The sequence below is a fragment of the Rhinopithecus roxellana genome, chromosome 9 (genome assembly GCF_007565055.1).
Source record: "Rhinopithecus roxellana isolate Shanxi Qingling chromosome 9, ASM756505v1, whole genome shotgun sequence".
In the NCBI taxonomy this organism is placed as follows: Eukaryota; Metazoa; Chordata; class Mammalia; order Primates; family Cercopithecidae; genus Rhinopithecus; species Rhinopithecus roxellana.
This window is the reverse complement of record NC_044557.1, coordinates 110,488,336-110,512,919: the sequence shown is the minus strand read 5'-3', so window position 1 is coordinate 110,512,919 and position 24,584 is coordinate 110,488,336. Positions and strand designations below refer to the sequence as shown.

General features: G+C 47.4%; 1 protein-coding gene and 1 long non-coding RNA gene across 4 annotated transcripts in view; one reads left to right on the top strand and one right to left on the bottom strand.

Annotated features, from left to right (window-relative positions):
* The window catches only part of SLC25A37 (solute carrier family 25 member 37), a 48,526-nt gene that overhangs the window by 5,712 nt on the left and 18,230 nt on the right, over nucleotides 1-24,584 (bottom strand). For 2 of the 3 annotated variants that reach the window (XM_010357048.2, XM_030937344.1), the window contains exons 2-3: nucleotides 3,439-3,667; nucleotides 1,406-1,462 (exon numbers count right to left, since the gene is read on the bottom strand). In XM_010357048.2, the coding sequence (XP_010355350.1) occupies nucleotides 1,406-1,462; nucleotides 3,439-3,667 (286 nt within the window). Of the gene's footprint in view, nucleotides 1-1,405; nucleotides 1,463-2,964; nucleotides 3,668-24,584 lie in introns of all 3 variants that reach the window. The other variant, XM_030937345.1, reaches the window with a different exon arrangement.
* On the top strand, nucleotides 23,307-23,916 carry LOC115899580. The gene is made up of 2 exons (XR_004059228.1): nucleotides 23,307-23,353; nucleotides 23,807-23,916. It is a non-coding gene; the product is annotated as an uncharacterized LOC115899580 (long non-coding RNA).

Here is a 24,584-nt window from a genome sequence, read left to right as displayed (position 1 = left end):
AGGCCCAAAACGTAGTCACTATTCAGACCCGAGCTGGCTAAGACAGCAGGATATATAAAAAGGGAACAGACTCTGGTCTGCTCAGCTGAGGCTCGCTTCATAATACCCCCGAATTTTAAAAGAACAAAAAGAAGATAATGTGGAAAGAGATGGCTAAAACAAAATGACCCAATGTTAATTTCTGAAGCACAGTGATGGACACATTGGGGTTCATCATACTATTCTCTCCACGTTCGCATCTGTTTGAAATGTAATCCATAATCTTTCATATTAAAAACAGTCAAATTGAACACTAGCCCTAATAGCCTCTGATGGGTTCCCCATACATTTGTCTAGGATCAGTAAGTGTTAAACAAGGGCTAAGAGAGTGTGTGAGTGTGTGTATGTATGCACACATAGATTTTAGAATAGTGCAAAAGCATGCAACAGAGTCACCAGGAAACAGATTCTGGTCCCTAGCTCCAGGGATTCTGATCCAGTAGGCTCTGTGTAGAGCCTGAGAATTAGCATTTGTTTTCTTTTTTGTTTTGAGGCACAGTCTTGCTCTGTCATCCCGGCTGAGTGCAGTGGTGCAATCATGGACTCACTGCAGCCTCAACCTCCCAGACTCAAGCAATTCTTCCGCCTCAGCCTCCCAAACAGCTGGGACTACAGGCACGCACCACCACACCTGGCTAATTTTTGTATTTTTCGTAGAGACAGGGTCTCATTATGCTGCCCACGCTGCTCTTGAACTCCTGGGTTCAAGAGAGCTGCCTGCTTTGGCCTCTCAAAGTGCTGGGATTACAGTTTTAAACCACCATGCCAGCCAGAATTAGCATTTCTTTTTTTTTTTTTTTTTTTCCTTTTGAGATGGAGTCTGGCTCTGTCACCCAGGCTGGAGTACAGTGGCATGCTCTTGGCGCACTGCAACCTCTGCTTGCTGGGTTCAAGCGATTCTCCTGCCTCGGCCACCCCAGTAGCTGAGATTATAGGTGCACACCCCACACTTGGCTAATTTTTGTATTTTTAGTAGAGATGGGGTTTCTCCATGTTGGCCAGGCTGGTCTCGAACTCCTGACCTCAAGTGATCTGCCCACCTTGGCCTCCCAAAGTGCTGGGATTACAGGCGTGAGCCACTGCGCCTAGCCTCAGAATTAGCATTTCCAACACCCTCAAGAGGTCTGATGCTGCTGGTCTGTAGAACACACTTTGAGTAGCTCTGAGCACAGGAATACCATAAAACTCAAATGTTCATGTCCCTTCTTGAGGCCTTTGATAACGTAGTAAAAAATTCAATTCTCCTGTCTGCTCTGACTGGAGACTAGGAGCCTCCCTGCCCACCTTCAGTCCTCTCCACTCCCCCACCATTTTTTGTGCCCCTTTGCGCATCCCCTACTGCCCCTCCCTGGGACCATGACATTACCTTCTGCTGGATTCATTACCGCATCGTGGAGCAGGGTGGCCATACTCCCAGCTATCCCTGCAAAACAAACTCCAGAAAATTACCCTCTGCGATCGGGTGTTCTCAGGAAGTTCCCGGAACCTAAAATCAGACGGAACCCAGGACTTAGCTTTCTAAGAAGTAAAATGTACTACCAGCTCCACCCAGGTAAGCATTGACTCTTAAAACCCTAAAGTGATGGTGGAAATATGATAAAAATGGGGGTGGTTAATTTAGGCACATTCACCCACATTTTAATCTTGCAAAAACCTTGTTTTCTTTCTTGTAGTCAACCCCTGGGAAAAAGCGAAACCTCCAAGTGTTGGTGGTTCCCAGAAATCACACATCATGGCTTTTTCCACTGTCTAGGTGTTAACTTTCTCTTGTCCCTTGCCTGTGTCTACACATTAACTCACTTTGCCCTTAAGCTGGGGCCCTGAAAGGAGATAACATCATATATACAGCTGAGAAGGGGGGAAAAAAGCAAATCTGGTTAAAATCCAGGCTTTAAAAAAAAAAAGAAAAGAAAAAACTGGGCAAGAAAAGAGGAAATCAGGAGAATTTGCATTTGGTAGATTTCCAGGGTCAGTCTGCAAAGCGACAGGACTGACCCCATCTGAGAGTCAGGTCAGGCCTGGCTTCAAGAACCAGGAACCTCAAAAGCCAGAATCAGGCCTGGAATTTTGTTTTTGGCTTTGAGTTTCCTCCCTTTGCGGTGACACTGCCCTGTAATTAAAATGACCACGGGAAGGTGGGAGGAATGAGGAACACCAGGATGACTCTTCAGCAATGCATGTAATACCCACTCCCCCACCACACACACACTTATAATCATTCCTAGCAAGATCACCACAGCATAAACCACACACTGCAGAAACAGCGCAGGGCAGCACTTGGCATCAAATGGATTCCGTCAAATCTCTTTCAAGGAGAGAAACCCTTACAGAAGGCAGTTTCAGCAAAAGGGCCCCAATGTCATAGAATCAAGGGTAGGTCAGGGCATGGCTCTTTAGTGACCGTCTCAATAAATGCACTAATGGCCAATTTTTACAAAGCAAAACAAGTATCTGCAAACCAGCCAGGCACGCTTATGACCAAGGTTGGCTAATGGGAGGAGAGATGCTTCTTGAGCACAGTAAAAAGAGAGGGGGAGAAGTTATTGCTGGTCATATCTATGTCTCCATTGTCGAAAAAAATGAATTTTGTCAAAATAAAGGTACTTTATGCTGCTATCCATATTTCCATTCCAAACCCAAACAAAAAACAACAAAAGCCAACCCCACCAGAGAGAGGAAAATAAAAGCTCAGCCCTCCCCAATAAAACATGCCTTATGTAAGAGCTGCTGAAAGATTTGCACCCCCCACCCCGCCTCTCTCCCTCAAAACAACCAAACAAAATGATTTCAGCCCTTGCTTGCAGAGAGATGGGGCTCAGACAAACAGAAGAGAATGGGGGTAAAATTCGCAAATCCCCGGAAGCTTAAGGTGGGAAAGGCCTTCTGCGTTGCGCGAGTCCTTTGTCAGCCATAAAACTTCTTGACCTTTTAAAGCTTAGTTAGTCTTGGCGTTGTAGAGACCTGTTGTACCAGTTTTTAAATAGTCTCAAAGAAGCTGTCCAGATAACTTTTTTTTTTTTTGAATCCAGCATTCAAAAGTTTTGTTTCTATTCAGGGTTTCTCCTATGTCTGATCATTAATTGCTTTTGAATGTTTAAAAACAAAACAAAAAAACCATAACAAAAAAGAAAACCCGTATAACAATAAAACCAAAACCCCCTCTGTCACTGATGTCTCCCCAGGCTTCAGAAAGCGGAGGGGAACAGAAAAAAGCATGTGTGTGCGCGCGCGCGTGTGTGTGCGTGTGTCTGGGTGTGCGTTGCACACACAACTCTGAGTTCTTTATTCATGAGCAAGCGGGCCGAAGTCGAGGCGGCTGGGTCACAGGGAGGAACACCCTGGGGAGGGACGTGTTGAAGAAGAGAACTTTCTAACTCCAGACAAACGCGTTCAAAATACCGTTGGCTAGGTGGCTGTTTCCTTGGTGGTGGAAAACGTCATTTAAAGTCCTTTTCATGTTTTCATAGCAGGCAAAATACATGGCGTGGGCCGGCCCTGCACCCATGACCATGACGTTGATGCCCCGCAAGGGCCTCCAGAAGCCTTCAGTCCGCATGATTTTCTGGAGGGCTCCGTAGATACTTGTGTACCGGGCTTTGGGATCTGGACTCAAACTCTGCATTCGTGTCTGGGAGTGGGCAAGAAGAGAAAACAAACAAAAAATAGAGTTAATCAGGATGGTAAAGAAGGAAAATAAGACCTGGAGAAGGAGAGAGGGAGAAAACAATATTCATAGTTTCACAGGATTTCTCTGGGAAGGAAACGTTTGAAATTAAAATGAATTCTACATGGACATAATGAAATCTACATGAATGTGTGCATGTAGATTTCATTATGCTCCACAAAGGGAGAAAGAGAGAGAAGGCTGTGGAAGAGGAAGACCTTCCCCTGCCACTGGCAAGCTGTGTGGCCTCTGGGGAATCCCTTAACTTCTCTGGGCTTTAAGACCTTCAATTAAAATAACAGAGTTGTTGCAAGCAGCAAACCAAACAATGCATATGGAAACCCTTCAAAAACTCAAGAGTCCTAGATAGATGTAGAATTGTCCTGTGATGCCCACTCTGATTGTGAAGACTTCTGTGTCCTCACTTATCTGAAACCTCCGTGTTCTGGAAACTTCTATTCAGTCCCTACACCATGAAATCTCTCCGAATCCTCCAGCCCTCACTTACCTTGTCACCTCTAAATACCTTTTTACATTTCATTTTTATAAGTTGGCACTTAAATATAAATGGTCTTGTTCTTAATTTTTTTTTAAGTGAAAGCAAGTTTGTTAAGAAAGTAAAGGAATAGAAGAATGGCTACTCCAGACAGAGCAGCATTCTTAATTTTTTTGCATGCATAATTTTGTGTCCTTGAAGCAGAGACCTGGCTTTCCCCTCCTCTGTCATCCCTAGGACACCACCCAGGAGGGAAAGGCGCTTGCACAGGTGTGATGGTTAATTTTATGGGTCAGCCTGGATGAGCCACAGTACCCAGATATTTGATCTAACACTAGTTTAGATGTATGTATGAAGGGATTTTCTAAATGAGATTAACATTTAAATCCGTAGACTCTGAATAAAGTAGATTAACCTGTATACCGTGGGTACATACACCTCATTTAATCAGCTGAAGGCTTCATGAGAAAAAAATTGGGTCTCTCTCAAGGAAGAAATTCTGCCTCCAGACTGCCTTCAGACTCAAACTGTAACATCAGCTCTCCCTAAATCTACAGCCTGCAGATTTTGGACTTGCTAGTCCCCAAAATCATGTGAGCAAATTCTCAAAGTAAATCTCTTGATTTTCTAGGCAGGCAGGCAGGCAGGCAGGCAGGCAGGTAGGTAGGTAGGTAGGTAGACTAGATAGGTAGGTAGGTAGGTAGGTAGGTAGGTAGGTAGGTAGGTAGGTAGGTAGATTAGATAGGTAGGTAGGTAGATTAGATAGGTAGGTAGGTAGGTAGACAGATAGATAGACAGACAGACAGACAGACAGATAGAGATAGAGATAGAGAACAGGCGGAGAGTTAGATAACCTCCCTATGTAGCCGGATATAGATGTCTCTGTCTCTCCTGGTTTCTGTCTGCTAGGACCCAGGGAAGGTCTTCAACCAAAGGCTGGTCTTATAAACCCAAGTAGACTTTACACATCCTATTATCTGTTTCTCTGGAGAACTCTGACTAGTACAGTAGGTAAGAAATACTCGCCAAGTGGAAGATCCATCATGGCTCAGTCCCACCAAAGTAACCACATTCCTTCCTTCCTTCTTCCACCCTCCCTCTCTTCCTCCCTCCCTCCCTTCCTCCCTTCTTTCCTGCCTCCCTCCTTTCCTTCCTCCCACCCTTCCCTTCCTCCCTCCCCCCCCACTCCCTCCCTCCCCCACTCCCCCACACACACATCCTAGAGGAACAGCTTTTCAACTTTTGGCAGGAGTATCCTTTTATCTCCAAACAAAATCATACAAAAAATCTAATCCTATATATAAAAAAGGAGGGCGTCTCTGATGGAAGGCGGGCAAAGGACTCTCTGGGGCTCCCTCTCACTTCCCAGGACAGACAGCCCCAGGTACCCCAGGGCTCGGAGTAACAGCAAAAATCAATCACCTGAATTAGTGGTCATTTTCAGAGTTCAGATTTCACCAGCTATTAAAACCACAAAGGAAATGGACACACCAAGGCCAACTTTTTATTTTGCCCAGAAAGGACACAAAAACAATAACAATATAAGCAACAATCACCACCGCCCTCTACCGCAAACATCATTTCCTAAAAGGGCATTTTTAATGCTTAAAAAAAAGGGGCCGGGCACAGTGGCTCACGCCTGTAATCCCAGCACTTTGGGAGGCCGAGGCGGGTGGATCACAAGGTCAGGAGATCGAGACCATCCTGGCTAACACGGGAAACCCCGTCTCTACTAAAAATACAAAAAAAAATAAAAATTAGCTGGGCATGGTGGTGGGCACCTGTAGACCCAGCTACTCGGGAGACTGAGGCAGGAGAATGGCGTGCACCCAGGAGGCGGAGCTTGCAATGAGCCGAGATTGCGCCACTGCACTTCAACCTGGGCGACAGAGTGAAACTCCTCCTCAAAAAAAAAAAAAAAAAGGAAGACTACCTCTGATTATAAAATGGTACCTTAAATTAGATTTAGCTTTATTTTTTATTTTTTTCTTTGATACAGAGTCTCACACTGTCACCCGGGCTGGAGTGCAGTGGCGCAATCTCAGCTCACTGCAACCTCCACCTCCCAGGTTCAAGCGATTCTCCTGCCTCAGCCTCCTGAGTAGCTAGGATTACAGGCACCCTCCACCATGACCACTTAATTTTTTATATTTTTACTAGAGATGGGGTTTCACTATGTTGCCCAGACTGGTCTCAAACTCGTGACCTCGAGATCCACTTGCCTCGGCCTCCCAAAGTGCTGGGATTACAGGCATAAGCCTCTGCACCCAGCCAGATTTAGCTTTATTAAAAACTCACTACTCTGCTCCCTTTTTCCTACCACAGAGTGGTGAAAACAACTTCTGGCCCAGTCCAAGGCAGCTGCCAAGACACCTGGGCCCCAGGGTCCTGGGGAGGGTGGCCCTGCACCCTTTGGTTTTTTAAAGTGATTTCAGTTTTAAGTTGTTTCAAAAAGGATTTGATCTGATTTAATAAGATGATACATTAGGCTAGGTGTGATGGCTCACACCTGTAATCCTGGCACTTTGGGAGGCCAAGGCAGGAGGATCGCTTGAGGCCAGGAGTTTGAGACCAACCTGGGCAATATAATGAGACCTCATTTCAACAAGAAAAAAGAGAAATTTGCCAGGCATGGTGGCACACCTCTGTAGTCTTGGCTATTTGGGAGGCTAAGGTGGGAGAATTGCTTGAGCCCAGGAGTTTGAGGCTGCAGTAAGCTAGGTTTGTGCCACTGCACTCTAGCCTGGGTGACAGACAAGATCCTGTCTTAAAAAAAAAATTAAGAATTAAAAAAGGGATACATTATAAGCAAGAAAGACCAAGGGAAGGACAAGCAAGTGAATGTGCCAACCAAGAAGGTATCTAAACCAAGAGAATACCCAGGTCACGGTCACAACCCCTCATTCAGCTCCCGAGTGGCCTGTTGGCCAGACCAAATGAAGTACACACCATGCCAAGTGCTCATGCTGGGAAGGAAAAAACAAAACTCCTCCTTTAGGACACATGAAATCGCTCAAGTTTTAGAGCAAATAAAGCTTCGCATGTCACCTGGCTTCTTCTTATACTTGCCCCTGACAAAAAGCAAGGGTACCAGGTGGTACAACGTGGCCGTCAAGAACCCCAGCTTTGAATCAGAGAGAATTGGGGCTGAATTCAGATTTCATCACTCATGGTGTGACCCTGGGCAAGGTCATAAAACTCTAAGTTTGAGTTTCCCCACTTGAGAGAATGGTTGGGAAAATTAAATGGGATAATACGTGTCTAAAACCATCATTATTGTCAGTAATAACACAACAGTCCCCTGTTGAGGGGCTACATGATGGGATTCATGGAGAGGTCAAGTGATAGGGCTCCAGTGTGTGACCTTCCAGGGTTGTGCAGGCCACAGAGGTGGGTTGTGTTTGTCTTGTTCACAGCAGATCTCCAAGGACCAGTAAGATGATTTATTGGGAGCCCAATAAATATTTGTTGAATGAATGAATTGATGAACAAACAAACCCAACTTAGAATACCCACCGGGGTGAAAGGGTACTGTGTCTTGTCTTGTCTCTCATTCCCACCAGGGTGAAAGGGTACTGTGTCTTGTCTCTTAGCCCACCACCCCTAAATAGGAGCCACAATTTCTTGGACTTAGCTGTCCTTGCCATCACCTTTAATTTGGACCTCACGTGTCACCGCATTTCTCAAGCCTGGGTGTGATCTGCAGAACCACATGTGGAGCAGAGGCAACCTGTCCCGGGGAGGGGGGCCTAACGTGGGCCTGTGAACAAGAGGTGGCTCCTGGCAGTGCCCTTCAGGGGAGAGGCCCCCATACCTTGGGAATGGCAGTGCTTCTTCTTGGGGATGAGCCCTGACTGGAGCCCTGAGGTTTCCAGCCTAGGGCAAGGTCCTACCAAGGTTTTGCAAGCCCAGCCTATGGTCAAAGGCCTTCCTTGGGTTCCAGAGCCCCGCTGAGCAGGGGTGGCAGTCTGAGCAAACACAGAGCACGGAGAACTGGCTACTGAGATTGCACTTTGGACCTGATGCTGGCTCTGGCTACAGCCCAATGGCCTTGGCCAGGGCATCTCATCTCTCTGGTCCCCAGTGTCCTTGGCTGGAAGCAGGGGCTGATGATCAGAGCATGGGCTGATGATCAGAATCACCCGGGAAATGTTTGAAAATACTCATCCGTAGACACCACCCCAGCACGCACTGATTCAAGTCCTCTTTTTCTTTTTAAAGTTCTCCCAGACGATTTCGATCAGCACTCAGCTTGGGGAACCACTAAGTGACCATCTAGACCCCTTCCAGCCCTAGCCCTCTGCCTGGGCAGTAGGGAATTACCTCTGGTTACCTCTGGAGGGAGTGGCTGAGTGAAGGCAGGGGCACAGAGGGTGCCTGGGCTTTACAGCCACCCAGTCCAAGGTTGTCAATCTCAATTCCAGCTCTGGGACCTCAAGCAGGTTCCTTAACCTTAGGGCACGGCCATACTTGGCTGGAATAATCTCCCATAGAGCTTCTGGGAAACACCTGGCACAGGCTGACTGTCAACAATGACTGTCCCTATCCCACCCCGTGATAACGTGAAGCTATCAAGAGGGTCTCTCCTTTAAAACACTGCTCATGTCACATGAAAAAATGCTCGTCATCACTGGCCATCAGAGAAATGCAAATCAAAACCACAATGAGATACCATCTCACACCAGTTAGAATGGCAATCATTAAAAAGTCAGGAAACAACAGGTGCTGGAGAGGATGTGGAGAAATAGGAACACTTTTACACTGTTGGTGGGATTGTAAACTAGTTCAACCATTATGGAAAACAGTATGGCAATTCCTCAAGGATCTAGAACTAGAGGTACCATATGACCCAGCCATCCCATTACTGGGTATATACCCAAAGGATTATAAATCATGCTGCTATAAAGACACATGCACATGTATGTCCACTGCGGCACTATTCACAATAGCAAAGACTTGGAATCAACCCAAATGTCCATCAGTGACAGACTGGATTAAGAAAATGTGGCACATATACACCATGGAATACTATGCAGCCATAAAAACGGATGAGTTTGTGTCCTTTGTAGGGACATGGATGCAGCTGGAAACCATCATTCTCAGCAAACTATCGCAAGAACAGAAAACCAAACACCGCATGTTCTCACTCATAGGTGGAACTGAACAATGAGATCACTTGGACTCGGGAAGGGGAACATCACACTCCAGGGCCTATTATGGGGAGGGGGGAGGGGGGAGGGATGGCATTGGGAGTTATACCTGATGTAAATGATGAGTTGATGGGTGCTGACGAGTTGATGGGTGCAGCACACCAACATAGCACAAATATACATATGTAACAAACCTGCACGTTATGCACATGTACCCTAGAACTTAAAGTATAATAATAATAATAAAAATAAATAAATAAATAAATGAATAAAACACTGCTCATGTCAGCCAGTTAGAGGCTGGCATCACACCAAGACTTACAGGGACATTTGGAACTGATTTCTCACCCCCTCCCCTTTTAAAATTAGGGGTAGGGCAGTTAGAGTAAACACTCCTGAACCAAAATGCATCATTCTCTTATGAAACAAAAAGGTCAACTGGGTATCTTTGTGCTGTGAAAGAAAAATAAAACCTCAGGGCCCCAAACTCACTGTATCAAAGGAAAAGAAAGTTAAGCTTGGGAAGTGAGTCATGCAAACCTGACCTTCTTTTTGTTCCCAAACAGACAGCTGTAATTTCATAAGCTTACTTTATCTTATGTAAAACGTAGATTTACTCAGTGCAAGACCATGATTGACTTTCCCCAACTCCCTTCTTTTCACATGTAAAACGCAGATTCACTTAGTGCTCATCAGAGCCTCACAAGAATGATACCACTCGCCTCAATGCCTAGCCTTCCTCCTTTTATTTTTCTTCTCTCCCTCCTGCTTGCTTTTTCCCCTTTCAATACTGATGTCCGCAAAGCCCTCTTTGGAAAAAGCACAGGACACAGATCCTACTGTAACTTGTGTTTCTTTTTCCTGGTGCATCCTCCACCTTGACAGAATAAACATCTAAAAGATTGAGATCTGCTTTAGTCACCACACCTCAGTGGACTTCTCTGCCCTCAGAGTGGTTTACTCAAGGGCAGGCCACAGTTAATGACACAAGCCCCAGACAGAGGCAAGTGGTCCATGAGTGCAGAGATGGGCCTGGTCAGGCCCCCGCTGGGACCACTGCAGCCACAGCAGCCAAGTTTAGGGCCAGAGCCTCATTCATCCTGCAGCACCATCATTTCTTCCACCTGCCTGCAGGGAGCACCCACTGAGCTTGACACCAGGATACAGAGGAGAAAAAACGATGGGGAAAAACAAGGAAAGTGTGTGATAAGAGGAGGAGGAAACGAACCACCCACCAGGATGCCTCGAAGTAGTGTAGGGCAAGAAGCCAGGAGGGATCAACCCTGCAGCAGCCTCAGGAGAAGCAAGAGAGGCAGAAGGCAGGCGGCTAGGAAGGCAGGCCAAAGTGGCCACAGCCAGAGACAATAATCAATTTAGTCTCTTTTTTATTTTTTTAAGACAGGGTCTCACCCTGTCACCCAAGCTAGAGTGCAGTGGTGCGATCACAGCTCACTGCAGCCTCAGCCTCCTGGGCTCAAGCAATCTTCCCACCTCAGCCTCCTGAGTAGCTCAGACTACAGGTGTGCACCACCATGCCCAGCTGATTTTTGTAGAGACTGGGTCTTACTATGTTGCCCAGGCTGGTCTCAAACTCTCGGGCTCAAGTGATGCTCCTATCTGGTCCTCCCAAAGTACTCTCTTTTTTAAAGCTTCACTACCCGTAAAATGTAAAAATGAAGGCTGGGCATTTTCTATTCCCTGAGGATCAGAGAGGGGAAAAAAAAGTCTGGGAGTGAGTGGAAGCAACTCAAGTGTCCATCACCAGATGAAAGGATTGTAATAGATCCATACAGTGGAATATTATTCAGCCTTAAAAAAGGAAAGAAAATTCTGACACAGGCTACAACATAGATAGTTCTTGACAACAACATGCTAAGTGAAATGAGCCAGTCACGAAAAGACAAATACTGTATGATTCCACTGATATGAGGTGCCTAGAGTAGTCAAATTTGTAGACTAAAAGTGGAATGGGGGTAGCCAGGGGCTGGGGTGAGGAGGGAACAGGACAGAGAGTTCTTGTTTCATGGGCACAGGAGTTTGAGTTTTGCAAGATGAGGAGAGTTCTGTGGATGGATGATGATGATGGTTGCGTAATACTATGGAATGTACTTAATGGCACTGAACTGACTGTATGCTTAAAAATGGGTAAGATGAGAAATTTTGTTATATATATTTTACTACAATTTTTAAAAACACAAAAAAAGGAAGTAAGGGTGGAGAGGAGGAAAAAGGAAATGAATGAATCAGGATGCACAGAGACAGTGCAGAGATTAAAAATAAAAACACACACACACGCACACACATACACACACACAACTGGAGACAGAGAATTTCACAAATCTCTTTTCCTGTCCAGGTTTCAGTTCCTGCCCAAGACCTAGCTGCCAGTCTCCTCCTGTTCAGTAAAATCAGTTTCCATGTTTGCATTTTAGTTCTCTTCTCTTGGAAATTCGTAAGCACATTAGCATACTAAAGCCTCTGGGAAATCCTTCGGGAAAGAAACCCATTTCTCCTGGTTTTCCGAGGCACTTCCTAAACCTCTGTCTTTAGCAAGGCAAGTCCTGTCTCATTTAATCAGAGACACCTGACCGAACACACGTGTGAAAACACAACTGTAGCCAATGGGAACCTAAGCCCTTGAAGCAGCAAGTAGAGAACATCCAGGTGTCAGAGAGAGTCAGAAAGAGCCCTCTGGCAACTGTGTGGGGAGCCGGCTGAGGCAGGCGGTTGTGTGGCTGGCCCCTGGAAGGGAGAGGGAGTGCCAAATAAGCAGCTGAGAGGAGCCCTCGCGTGCTGCCTGTGAACATGCATTCCTCCTCTGCGCCTGTCTGCAGGATGGAGAAACGTGTCCTGCCCGGGGAATCAAGAGACAAGGGTCTCTGGCCTGACTCTGCCACTCCCAGTGTGACCTGAGCAAGTCCCCTCCAGCCCCAGAACTGCTCCAGGACAGTGAAACTCCCAGTGATATGAACTCTGTATCTGCATTCACTGGCTCCACAAACTCCTAGAAAGGCTAGAACGAAGTGAAGGGTCAGCCCCTGACACCAATTCTCCCCTAAGATGACAAAACAGGAAAGGCCTGTCTCACTGGCCTGTTCTCTCACTGCGGGGAGGAGGGAGAGTGGAAAAATGCACATTCTATCCCAGGTGAGCTGGCGGAATCATGTAACAGGAGCTACAATGCCCTTGGGAGTCCGCATCCAGCCCAGCCCCCACCTTTTCAGATGGGAAACTGGAGCCCAAGAAGGAAAATGACTTGTCCAAGATCCTGTGGGTAAGGAGCCTCTGATCCAGGCTGAGGACCAAAAGACAAAAAAGAAAAGAAAAGGGGGCAAGTTGAGCCTCGTAGGGGGCCTCAGGCCCTTCTGTGGGTCCTGCGGAGGTCATGCCACCCAAGCCAGTCCCCTGTAGCATCAGAAACGCAGCCACTGACTCCCTGCCTGACCTGGTGACTGCCTGTGACTCCCACCTCTCCAATTTCTCAAAAATAAAAAACTTCCCATGTTCGAAGTTCACGTGGCATTTCTAGGACTGAGGAGACGATCATGTGAAATCTACTCACTGGCCCGTTCTGAAGCTTCACACCTCCCTTGAGCCAGGTGCAGTGGGGATACAGACAGGAAACAAACAAGCACTGTGATACCATGAGCAGCACAACTCCGCGGGGCCGGGGGGGCGGCAGGGCTGAGCCCTAGAGGCTGCTCTGCACCATCTCTATTCCAGACTTTCTCCCAGAGAAAGGAAATAAGGCTCAGGCACCTCGAAAGTGTTAGGATAAATGCCAAATGTTAGCCTCTGCTGCCCAGTGTCTGCTTCAGAATTCAAAATCAAACTGGTAAGTTTTTTCTCTTGTCTGTCAACTGTTCCCAGCTAGCACTGACATTCACTAAATGAACCACACTAAAATGTGGGGCCAAGCCCAGCCCCTCCCTGTTTTCCTAAGCCTCACCCTGCAGTCCCCTGGCCAGCAGCTCTCCCATGTCCACCATGAGCCCATCCAGAGCTCTATGCTCCTGCTTCACTGGGGTCTGCTGAGGACACTCTCAAGACACCAAGAAGCCAACTCCCATCCACAACTGTCCAGAAAGGATCAGACCAAGGAGCTGGTTCTTGTGGAGTCCTCCCTCACTGAAACTCCACGCCACAAATCAATCACAATGCGAGGCCCAGGAGGAAAAGGTTTTTTGTGGCATTGTGCTTTATGGAAAGGATTGTCTTCCTAAGTAAAGCCACAAACGCCATCTATGCCTTGGAATGCCCTGTCTCACCTTCCAGCATCCTTAGGAGGCACACACTACAAATGCAGAAACCCAAACCACATAAAAGAGCACCATGCACATTAAAACCGTCGGCGCTCCCCATCCAAAACCACCTGCTCCTCATCCAAAACCACCAGCCTTCCTCACTCGAACCTCCTCCCTTCCTAGGCTCCTTTACAGAAGAGGGAGTCTTAACAGGGCTTTGGATGGTCACACCCTGGCCCTTTGAAAAGTCATGTAAAAATCATGCAAAAATGGCCAGGTGTGGTGGCTCACACCTGTAATTCCAGCACTTCGGGAGGCCAAGGCAGGCGGATTACCTGAGGTCAGGAGTTCGAGACCAGCCTAGCCAACATGGCAAAACCCCACCTCTACTAAAAACATAAAAATTAGCCGGGTGTAGTGGCATACGCCTGTAATCCCAGCTACTCAGGAGGCTGAGGCAGGAGAATCGCTTGAACTCGGGAGGCAGAGGCTGCAGTGAGCCAAGATCTCACCATTGTACTATAGCCTGAGTGACAGAGCGAGACTCTGTCTCAAAAAAAAAAAAAAAAAAAAAAAAAAATCATGCAAAATAAAGCAGGAGGACATCACTCAGCATCATTCCCACACACCGCAGGCAAGAGCAGAGCAGCACAAACAATCCTTTAACTGCAGCTCTCAGAGCACAACTAAGTTTATGCCTAATTTCAAGATTCCAAATCATGTCTTTTTCTAACATCTCCCAAACTGGCAAAAATAAATACACAAAGAGAATATACATATAATGCATATACATATACACACACAAATAAACACACATATATACACATATATACATAGACACACATATATATACACGAATATATACATCTATACATGCATATACGCATATGTATGTTTTTAATGAAAAGGAAAATTTGAGCTGGGTGCAGGGGCTCACACCTGTAATCCCAGCACTTTCACTTTGGAAGGTGGAGGCAGATGGATCACTTGCTGCCAGGAATTCAAGGCCAGTCTGGACAACATAGCAAGACCCTATCTTTTCAAAAAATAATTTTTTAAAAAAATTAGCCAGGCCTGGTGGATGCCGCTTTAGCTACTTGGGAGGCTAAAGTGGGAGGATCACTTGAGCCCAGGAGACTGAGGCTGCAGTGAGCTATGATCATGTCACCACACTTCAGCCTGAGTGAGAGAGAAAGACTCTGTCGCAAAAAAAAAAAAAAAAATGGTGCAAATGGTGCTCTTAATGTTTTGAAACCAGCAAGAGAAAAATGATTCCCCTCAAAGTAGTCATTGCCCCCACCTCAAAAAAGGGGGCGTGGGGTGGGAAAACAATTACCTATCAGAATCACATGGCAGGGGACTCAAGCAAAGTTAGAGGAACATACATTCCGAAAAACGCTTCCTGCTCATCTGAAAAGTCTCTGGTGAAAACTACCATTTTGAAACAAGCAAAAAGCCCAACCAGCTTGCTAGAAAGTCAGCCAGAAAAGCTATACCAAGACAAAATGAAGAGTTGAGACCTGGTGGAAAACACTTGTCCAACTACAACAGGTCTACGTGGCTTTCCCTCCCTCACCTACAGGAAGGCCTAGACTTCCTTCAGCGTTCAGGTCACCCTGATGTTGGAGAGGGGAGAAAGTGGGTTCATATGTGTGAGAACAAACCATAAAGGCTCCTCTGTCCTTCCACCTATGTCCCCAAATGATCCCAGTTTTCAGAAGGGTCACATCTGTCCTTCTGAAAAGACCAGCCGCAGTCTGACCTCCTGGACATCTGCCACCTCTGAAGTGGACCACAGAGGATTCACGCCACCTGTCACTGATGCTCTCCAGACACAGTCCTGAAACACTCAGGGTGTACTGGAGCTTCAGGAGGCACTGCTATTGCTAGGGACAAAAGATTCAGTGAAGAGTTTTCACTGCACATTTGTTAGAAAATAACAAGTCTGCTAAGACAGCAATAACCAAGTTCCTCAGCCTCCCAGGAGAGAAGCCACAGCACCAAACCCCCCTTCTCCTTGGAATAGGTCACAGCAGGGCGTGCTATAGGGTAGAGATCCAGACTCCAGATCACATCCAACCTGGAGAAGGTGGCCAGGGGGAAGCCATTTGAACAGCCACCTAGAAAAAAGGAAGAGTATGTCAAGCTGTAAGAATTAGAGCTGTCACTACAATCTCTCCTACACTATTTCATTTTGTGACTATGTACATATGTTACTTTGACTGGAAAAGAAAAAGGCAGATTTGGCATGGAGAGGAAGAAAACAATTCTCGCTGCAGGAGGATATGAACATGCTGGTACATCTGGGCAATGAGGACCTGTGGCTGGAGGGTCTGGAGTGCAGAGAAGACAGCAGTCAGGTAAGGGTTGAGAGGCAGCCTCAGACTTAGGAGAGCCGCTGCAACCTTAGATAATCAATTAATGTTAGCTGGAAGAAAGGCAGGATGGGGCTAGACCATGCAAGGCCCTGAATACCTTGCCGGAGTGTGTGGAATTTACTTTATGATCAGGTGTCTTCCATGGCTACGCATCGCACCCAACAGCAATATGATGGGAGCTATGAAAAGTCATGCAGGAAGCAAGACAGATGGGCTCTTCAATATCTGAGAAACAGCAACAAGCCATGCAACAGAAGCCCTCCCTACTGGGGCCCTGGATGGGCTGGCCGCTCTCTCCAGAGCTGCAGCTGCTTGCCAGGTCACCATTAACATCACATACCAGTTAGATTTCCCTATCCGCCCACGGGCAGCAGCTCCTGGCCTCGCCTGTGGTTCCGAGGTGCCATTCCCACATCCCCTGACCCTAGGAGCCCAATCTGATCTCCACCCCTTCTCTAGGAAAGCCTCCAATGGAAGGAGGGTGGGATGGAAAGGTCTGTGCCTGGCCCATGCCCAGTGTACCCAGAACACACTCAGAATATCCCATATATGGCCCACCCAAAAGGATTAAGTTATCTCTGCCCTACAGGTGGGGCAAATTCCAAAGATGCCAGATAACAGGACTAAGATTTCGTGGGTGCAACTGGTGACCTCCTTGGGAGACGGAAAGGGAAGGGACAACCTTGGATTGGAGGAGGAACAGAGCTGCCAGTCTCTCCTGCCCAGCTGCCCTGCCCTGCCCTGGTAAGAGGGACAGGGCCTGAGTCACAGTTCTTTCTCATCCTGCATCTGGCACTGATACACTGTATGGCCTCAGGTCAATCAGCTTGCTTCTCTGAGTCTCCAACCCTTCTATTTACAAAATAATTATAACAATAAAAACAGCAGTATTAGCAACCAGTTATCCCCATTCTACAAATGGGGAAACTGAGGCACAGAGAGACCAAATGACTTGCCTCAAGGTCACAAAGTACAGAAGCAAGGTTAGAAAGAAGCCAGGCAGTCAGCCAGAGTCATGCTGTTAACCACTAGGCTATCCTACCTCTCACAAAGGGATGGATGCTAAAGGATCCTAGGTGATCTTCAACTTCCTTCTGTCCCAATATGCTCTGTTTCTACAACATGCTAAGGCCCACGGATGTCACCTCCTATGTGCCTGACCTTGGGGAAACCTCCTATGTGCCTGACCTTGGGGAAGACCCTGTGTCAGAGTCACCTAAATCCTCACCTGTTCATGTCCACGAAGCCCCTGCGGGCTCTGTCTATGCTCAGCTGCAAGAGTGTAACTTACAGGCAAAGTCAACAGCCCTGATCCGTGGAGGTCACACAACTTATCTGTTCCACAACCCTGGGCATCACGAGACTGGGCAATAGTGGTTGGTTCAATACAAACACATTCTGTCTCCTAAAGAAGAGCTTGAGACATTAACCAGCTGAGGTCACAGAGGGGCATCTTGACAGATGAAAGCCTGGCACTCTGTCAGTATTCAAAGGCTAAGGCTGAAATATTCCAATAGTCAGGTTGCTTTCAAGAGAGAATTGAATTCACTGCTGGTAAGCTGGACTAACCAGGTCCTCTCCTTGACGCTGCCAGCCTTGTCAATGTCACTGATCCATAAACATCCCACTCATAAGTAAGGAAGAAATGCCTCATCCTCAAAATTGTTTAGTTTTTTTGTTTTTTGGGTTTTTTTCTTTTGTGAGATGGAGTCTCACTCTGTTGCCCAGGCTGGAGTGCAATGGCCTGATCTCGGCTCACTGCAACCTCCACCTCCTGGGTTCAAGAGATCTCCTGCCTCAGCCTCCTGAGTAGCTGGGATTACAGGTGCATGCCACCACGCACGGCTAATTTTTGTGTTTTTTGGTAGAGACTGGGTTTTACCATGTTGCCCAGACTGGTCTCAAACTCCTGACCTCAGGTGATCCACCTTGGTCAGGCGCCTTGGCCTCCCAAAGTGCTGGAATTACAGGCGTGAGCCACCGCACCCAGCCAAAATTGTTTTCCTTTTGTATACAGACACACTCACTGAAGCGTCACAAGGCTGCACAGAAAAACAAATTTAACACAATAGTCCACATCATAACACCATAGATGCACATCAACCCATGTGCGGGGAGATAAGAGGAGTATCCAGGCACCTAGAGTATGTTCACAGACTCCACACAAGGCTCCCGCCCGGCTCCCCGCTGCAGCCCGGCAGCTCTGCCGTCATCGGTTTTACACGAAGGGGCTCCCTGTGAGCTTTCTTCTGCTTTCCGAGTTCCCCTACCCCTCCAACCTCCCCAACTTTGTTCTGCCAGTGAGCAAACAGCTAGACTTGCCCAGGCTCCCACTGCCAGACTCGCTCCTCTGACCAGCCTGCTACCATATTTTGCTGAAAATCCCAATCACAAAATCTCAGAGAAACCGAGTTCAACCACCCCACCCAATGCTCAAAGACCATCTCTGCCCATAAGAAACATATGTTCTGGTTGGGGACACTAGGTGCCATGGGGACAGGGTTGGGATAGGATGGGAAGGGTGTCAAACAGTCAATAAAGACCTCCCAGGTAAGACAGCGTTCCTTCTGGGCACGTGGCCTGGGCAGCAGGAAAAGCCAGAAGGACCAGCTTTGAAGTTCATCCAGTCACTCAACCATTATATAGAGAGCTTCTACTCCACTCCAGCCACATTCCTGAGAGCACAGAGACGACCCCATCCCCACCTACCACAAGGTCGAAATCCTATTCTATTTTTCAGCTATATGAACTTGGATAAGTAACTTAACTTCTCTGAACTTCAGTTCCCTCATCTGTAAAATCCCCTAACCATGCTTCCTGAGATGAACGAGAAATCCATTTATTCACCTAGTGGAGTACAGTAGGTACTCAATAAATGTTTATCTTCACCGGAACTATTTTTAGAAAGACTCCAGTATATTCCCTACCTGGTAAGGAGAAAACCACCACCTAGGTTAATCAAAATGGCTTGAATTGTCATTAAGAACCACAGCACTTAGCTTAATCTTGCTAGAAGGCGTGGGTGTTTTTCTCTGCTTGCTGATAAAGGGCCATTTGGCCCAAAGAACAGCACCGCAGGTTTGAACTGAATCCCTCCTATCAGAATACAGAAGAAAATGACTAAATCAAACAATAGATCCTGGAGTCCCAGGTGGAGGCTACCAGCCATAGGGCACTGGTGTTGGGAAATCCAGGTCACAGTCCCTGCAGCATCACGAGGAAGGGACAGAAATAAAACCCCATCCTGACCCTAGGTTCCCCCGGCACACCTTTCAGTTTCGATGGAATATACAGCCCCAGGACCTCAAACCTGGACGGACAGGCTTGGAGACCCCTCTGTATCTAAATCCTAGCTCTGCGGCTTCCTCTTCCATGTGTGTCCTTGGGCAACTCACTTCAGTTCTCTACCCCCTTTTTTTATCTGTAAGTGAGGCTCCTAATGGCACCTCCTGCCTAAAGTCTCTGTGAGGATTCGAAGAAAAGCCCTTTACATGGGGTCTGGTGGACAGCTGCCAGCTGCTTTTATTTCTGCTTTTTTTTTTCCTTTGGATAAACAGCAAAAAAGACATCATTCTTAGCAATGACATCATTTTTACCAATTCCTTCCTAAGACACACTGCTTAGGAGCAGGATCTGCCCTGGTTGGGAGCACTCTCACCTGTACTCACTACACACGACACTAGGATGTGGCAGGACCACCTGAGCAGCCCTTCCCTTCAGCTGCCCCAACGCACGGAAGGGAAACCAAGACCCCAAAGAGCGAGGGGACTCGCACATGGTGGCCACCTAAGGGACTCTGATCCCTCCCCATTCACCTTTCTTCACTAATCATTTCTAAACGGATGGACTAGCCTGCTTAAATTAATCCTGATTACATAACAAGGAAAACTTAGATAGCTGGCAGAGAGGTGGGGGAGGGAAATCACTAGTATCAGTTTACACTGGCACAGAGGCCCAGACAAAAGTGCTCTGGGAAGCTCACTTACCTGCTCAGAGCCAAGGGCAGCTCTGGGGACCTTTGACCAGTGCTGAAGTCCAGGGCCAGGGCTAGGCAGGGACCTTGAGGGCCAAGATTCCCAACACTGCTGACTGGTCTGGTGTGGCCAAGTTCATACTATGGAAAAGGCTCTCCCTGCTGCTGAGAGCTTGCTAGCCTCTAACTATAGGGAGACCAGCCCTGGGGGCAACAGCCAAGTTCAGCTACAGGACTGGGCACCAAGAAGCCCATGCTCCACAGTAGCCCTGAAGGACCTGGGCTGCCCCCAGCCCGTGGGTGCGGGCACGCTCTCTGGTCCCTTGGAATCTGGGTGCTACAGGGCACAGATATTTACACCGAGTGTGTCTCACTAGACCAAACAGCAGTGCTCCCCAAACTATACACCTAGGTAAGATGGACAGAGCCCTGTTCCAAGTTAGAAGATCTAAATTCTGTCCCGCTCTGCCACCCAATCCCTGAGCAACTACGCAATCATTTCACCTAGCTGGGCGTCAGCTGTCCACACTGCACAGGCCAGGGAGCCAGGCACCTCAGAAGCCCATGCTGTCTTCCAAGTCGGGTGTGCTCCTGGCAGCTTCTAGCTTCTACAAATCCAGTTCCCACACCCTTGGCGGAGGCCACACCTTCTAAAGCACACCCTGCTATTAGCCTATTATCCACAGAAAAAAAGGATTTTTAAAGCAGCCCTGTCGCCAGTCTCCTCTTGCTCATTCCTTCATGTATAATTATGCCAAGTGATGCGTCTGCGTGTGACTCCCAGGAAAGGTGCAGAGAAACATGAAGGAGGGCGGCAGCACTGTCGTCTCTGAGCCAGCACCATGCTCGCTAAAACACGTGCTCAATAAATGATGACCAAGGATGCAGAGATGAACTCAATTCCACCCACAGGCAGATAACAAAGCAGGTTTTGGTTTTTTTGCTTTTTCTGGTTTTTTTTTTTTTTTTTTTTGAGACGGAGTTTCGCTCTTGTTGCCCAGGCTAGAGGGCAATGGCTCGATCTCAGCTCACCGCAACCTCCGCCTCCCAGGTTCAAGTGATTCTCCTGCCTCAGCCTCCCAAGTAGCTGGGATTACAGGCGTGCACCACCACGCCCAACTAATTTTGTATTTTTAGTAGAGACAGGGTTTCTCCATTTTGGTCAGGCTGGTCTCGAACTCCCCACCTCAGGTGATCTGCCCGCCTCAGCCTCCCAAAGCAGGTATTTTAAGTCCTCCTCAAATTCTGCCTGCTGTAGATCTGTCTCCCCTAGAGCAATGCACTTGGCCACAGTCTGGGGCCCACCCCACAGGTTAACAGCTGGGGATGTAAGCCCCATCAAAGCTGGGCTCCAGAATTTAGGGGTGCCAGGGGGCAAATGAGGGGTCCAAATTTCCCAGATCCTACCAAAGCCAGATTTCCCACAAAGGCTACTAACTCGATAGCGACAAACCACATGGTGCAAGTCACAGCTCTAAGCCACAGCTCGAAGGGATGTTCTTTCTCCACACACTTTTCACCTTTCACCTTTCACACTGACGACAATTACAGAGAAAGATGGCAGGACAGCAGATGTACCAGGCTCGCTGTTCGAAGGGTCTCAGGGAGAAACACCAGAGGAAACAACCGCAAGACTCGACTTTCAACTTCCGGGACTCACTTGCTGAATTTATGCCAGACAATATGAACAAATTACTTCTGAAGCTTTTGGAGGAGTCACTTCGAGTTGTATTGGATGCAAAAGGTAAGAGCAGGAACCTTCATGGTTGAGATTTTTACGCTAAAACCCTCTCCCTGGAAACCAAGAGCTCCAGCATATAATTTAAACCAAAGCCATCTGACCAGAAGGGTTTCCAAAAGTGAGAGGAGGAGGCGGGGACCAGAGATGAATGACTCCTTGGACCACAGAAGTCTCAGCTGGTAAAACTACAGGATCGTTCTGCAAGAAAATGATGCCACTACCTAAATGTCAGCACAGTGCTACGGGCTGCTGGACCTGAGGGAGCAGGTGTCATCTTTGCCTTAAAGGAGTTTATAGTCTAGTAGAGGAGAGAAAAAGTACTAAAAATCCTATCGATAAAAAATTCCAAACTCTAAATGCTATGAAGCAACAGCAGAAGGTGCAATGAGGGCAAATGCAGGGGGACTTCATTTAGATTTGGGGAGAGGTCCTGGCAGTGACCATTGAAGGTGAAGCTAGGACAGAAGGAGCAACAGGTGGAATGTGAACAGAGGCTCCGAGAAGGCTGGTGTCACCTGAAGCCTGCTGAGTACCAGGAGATGAGCCTGGAATGAAGTGTAGGATATATAGCCCATCCTGGGCCCTGAACACCAGACAGAGCAGGGGGAGGGTATTTTACCCTTAATGCTGTGTTTCCGTCTATGTGGTCCTCATCTCTTGCCTTTGGCCAGGCGCGGTGGCTCACGCCTGTAATCCCAGCACTTTGGGAGGCCAGCGCGGGCAGATCACCTGAGGTGTGGAGTTTGAGACCAGCCTGACCAACATGGAGAAACCCCATCTCTACTAAAAATACAAAATCAGCCAGGTGTGGTGGTGCATGCCTGGAATCGCAGCTACTTGGGAGGCCGAGGCAGGAGAACCGCTTGAACCCAGGAGGTGGAGGTTGCAGTGAGTCAAGATTGCGCCATTCAACTCCAGCCTGGAGGGGCAACAAGAGCGAACCTCCATCTAAAAAGAAAAGGCCAGGCACAGTGGCTCACGCCTGTAATCCCAGCACTTTGGAAGGCCGAGGCAGGTAGATCACGAGGTCAGGAGATCGAGACCATCCTGACCAACGTGGTAAAACCCAATCTCTACTAAGAAAAAAAAACTTAGCTGGGTGTGATGGCGCGTGCCTGTAGTCCCAGCTACTCGGGAGGCTGAGGCAGAAGAATCGCTTGAACCTGGGAGGCAGGGAGGTTGCAGTGAGCCAAGATCACGCCACTGCAGTCCAGCTTGATGACAAAGACTCTATCTCAAAAAAAAAAAAAAAAAGAAAGAAAGAGAAGAAATGAAGTGAATATAAGAGGAGGCAGTTCCTCACTGCAAAATAAACAGGAAGTGCAAAACACCATGGCGGGGAGATGCCACAGGGAGGCTCCCCAGCTCCCCAGCCCCGTCATTCCCACGGATGCTCCCCTGGAATGATGGGCTAACCCCATCTGTGCTGCTGGCAGTGCGGGGTGACCTTGGCCATGCTGGCTGACCCCTGGATGACTCAGCTTCCTGGTAGTGAACTTGTGAAAGGTTCTGGCAGGAAGGAGTCAGAAAGCTGTAAACAGAGCCTTCCAGAAGCATCTGCCACACTTCTCCCCTTGATTCCAGGGCAGGGCTGTAGCCATTCAGCATTTCTGTAATTGCCCGGATGGATTATTTGCAGTCTTGAAGTGTTGTCGTTGGAAGTTTCAAGTAGGTTAAATAAACTATCATTTATTTCTAGGCAGGCAATTTGGAATGCAGGGGCCCAACATGGTACATGGGCCGCTGGTCCTTCCCACCACTGCTCAGCCCCCCTGCAAAATTCCATGGTAGGGTCTTCCCAGCTTCCGCTGCAAAGCAAAAGTGCTTGTGAGCCTATATTTCACACCCAAAGTTGAAACAGGGAGTTAAAGTTATACTGCCCGGTGAAAATAAGGAGTGGAAATTTTGGAACTGGTGAGTTTCCAAGAGAACCATGTAGTGTTAGTTCAATCTTGCCATTTTATAGACAAAGAAATTAAGACGTAGACAGGTGTTTTTCCCAGAGTCGCTTGATTGGTGGGCCCCTGGTCATCTCAAGCTAATTACAATTCACCCTAAAATGCAAATCCAAGCCTTATATGTGTGTATCTACAGAAAGATCTGCTTTTGCCTTGCTTCTAGTTCTTTCCTTCCCTGCCCTCCAGTGAAGCAACACCATGAATGGCCGGTTCTGGATTGACAAATGTTCTCCGTGGCTCTCCCAGTCCCTTCCTTACACTCGAGCTGCTCAGGTGAGATCTGAAATCTGTTTTCAATTTCAAGTCACTTCTGGTAGAGGCCCAGCTTTGCAGTAACTTTTGGGTTGTAGGGTCTGAAAGAGAATTTCAGAAACTTCCTTATGATTGATTTATCAGAAAAAAAGCAAAAGATTCTTGGAAGAGACCTCAAGGGAATTTGAAAACAAGATTTCTTATCCAAGGTCAGGCAAAGCGTCAACAACCAGCCAGCTCCCAACTCCTAGAAGCCTGTGGGGGGAGCAGTGCTAATTCCAAGGATAAATGGAACCTGCCACAACCTAACATTGTACTAATACGCACCGCATCCCAACCCCCATAATTGCAAACTGCAGTTCTAACTCCTCTACTTCCTTCCGAAATTTGAAAAAAAAAATTTTAAAACAAATAAGTAGCTAAGAGTCATTCCAACTTGTAGATGAATTTTCTTCTTGTGATTTTATCATCTGCACAATTAAAAGTCATTTCTGAGCTGATATTTTTGAAGCTCTAAGGGCTAAATACAAATCTACCTTAGCTTTGTAAGTAAGGCAATTTAACACTTCACCCTTCCTGGCCCAAATATATAAATATACACAAATATATATACACATACATATATATACACACAAACATATATATCCACACATATATATATATACACACACACACACACATTAAAATTC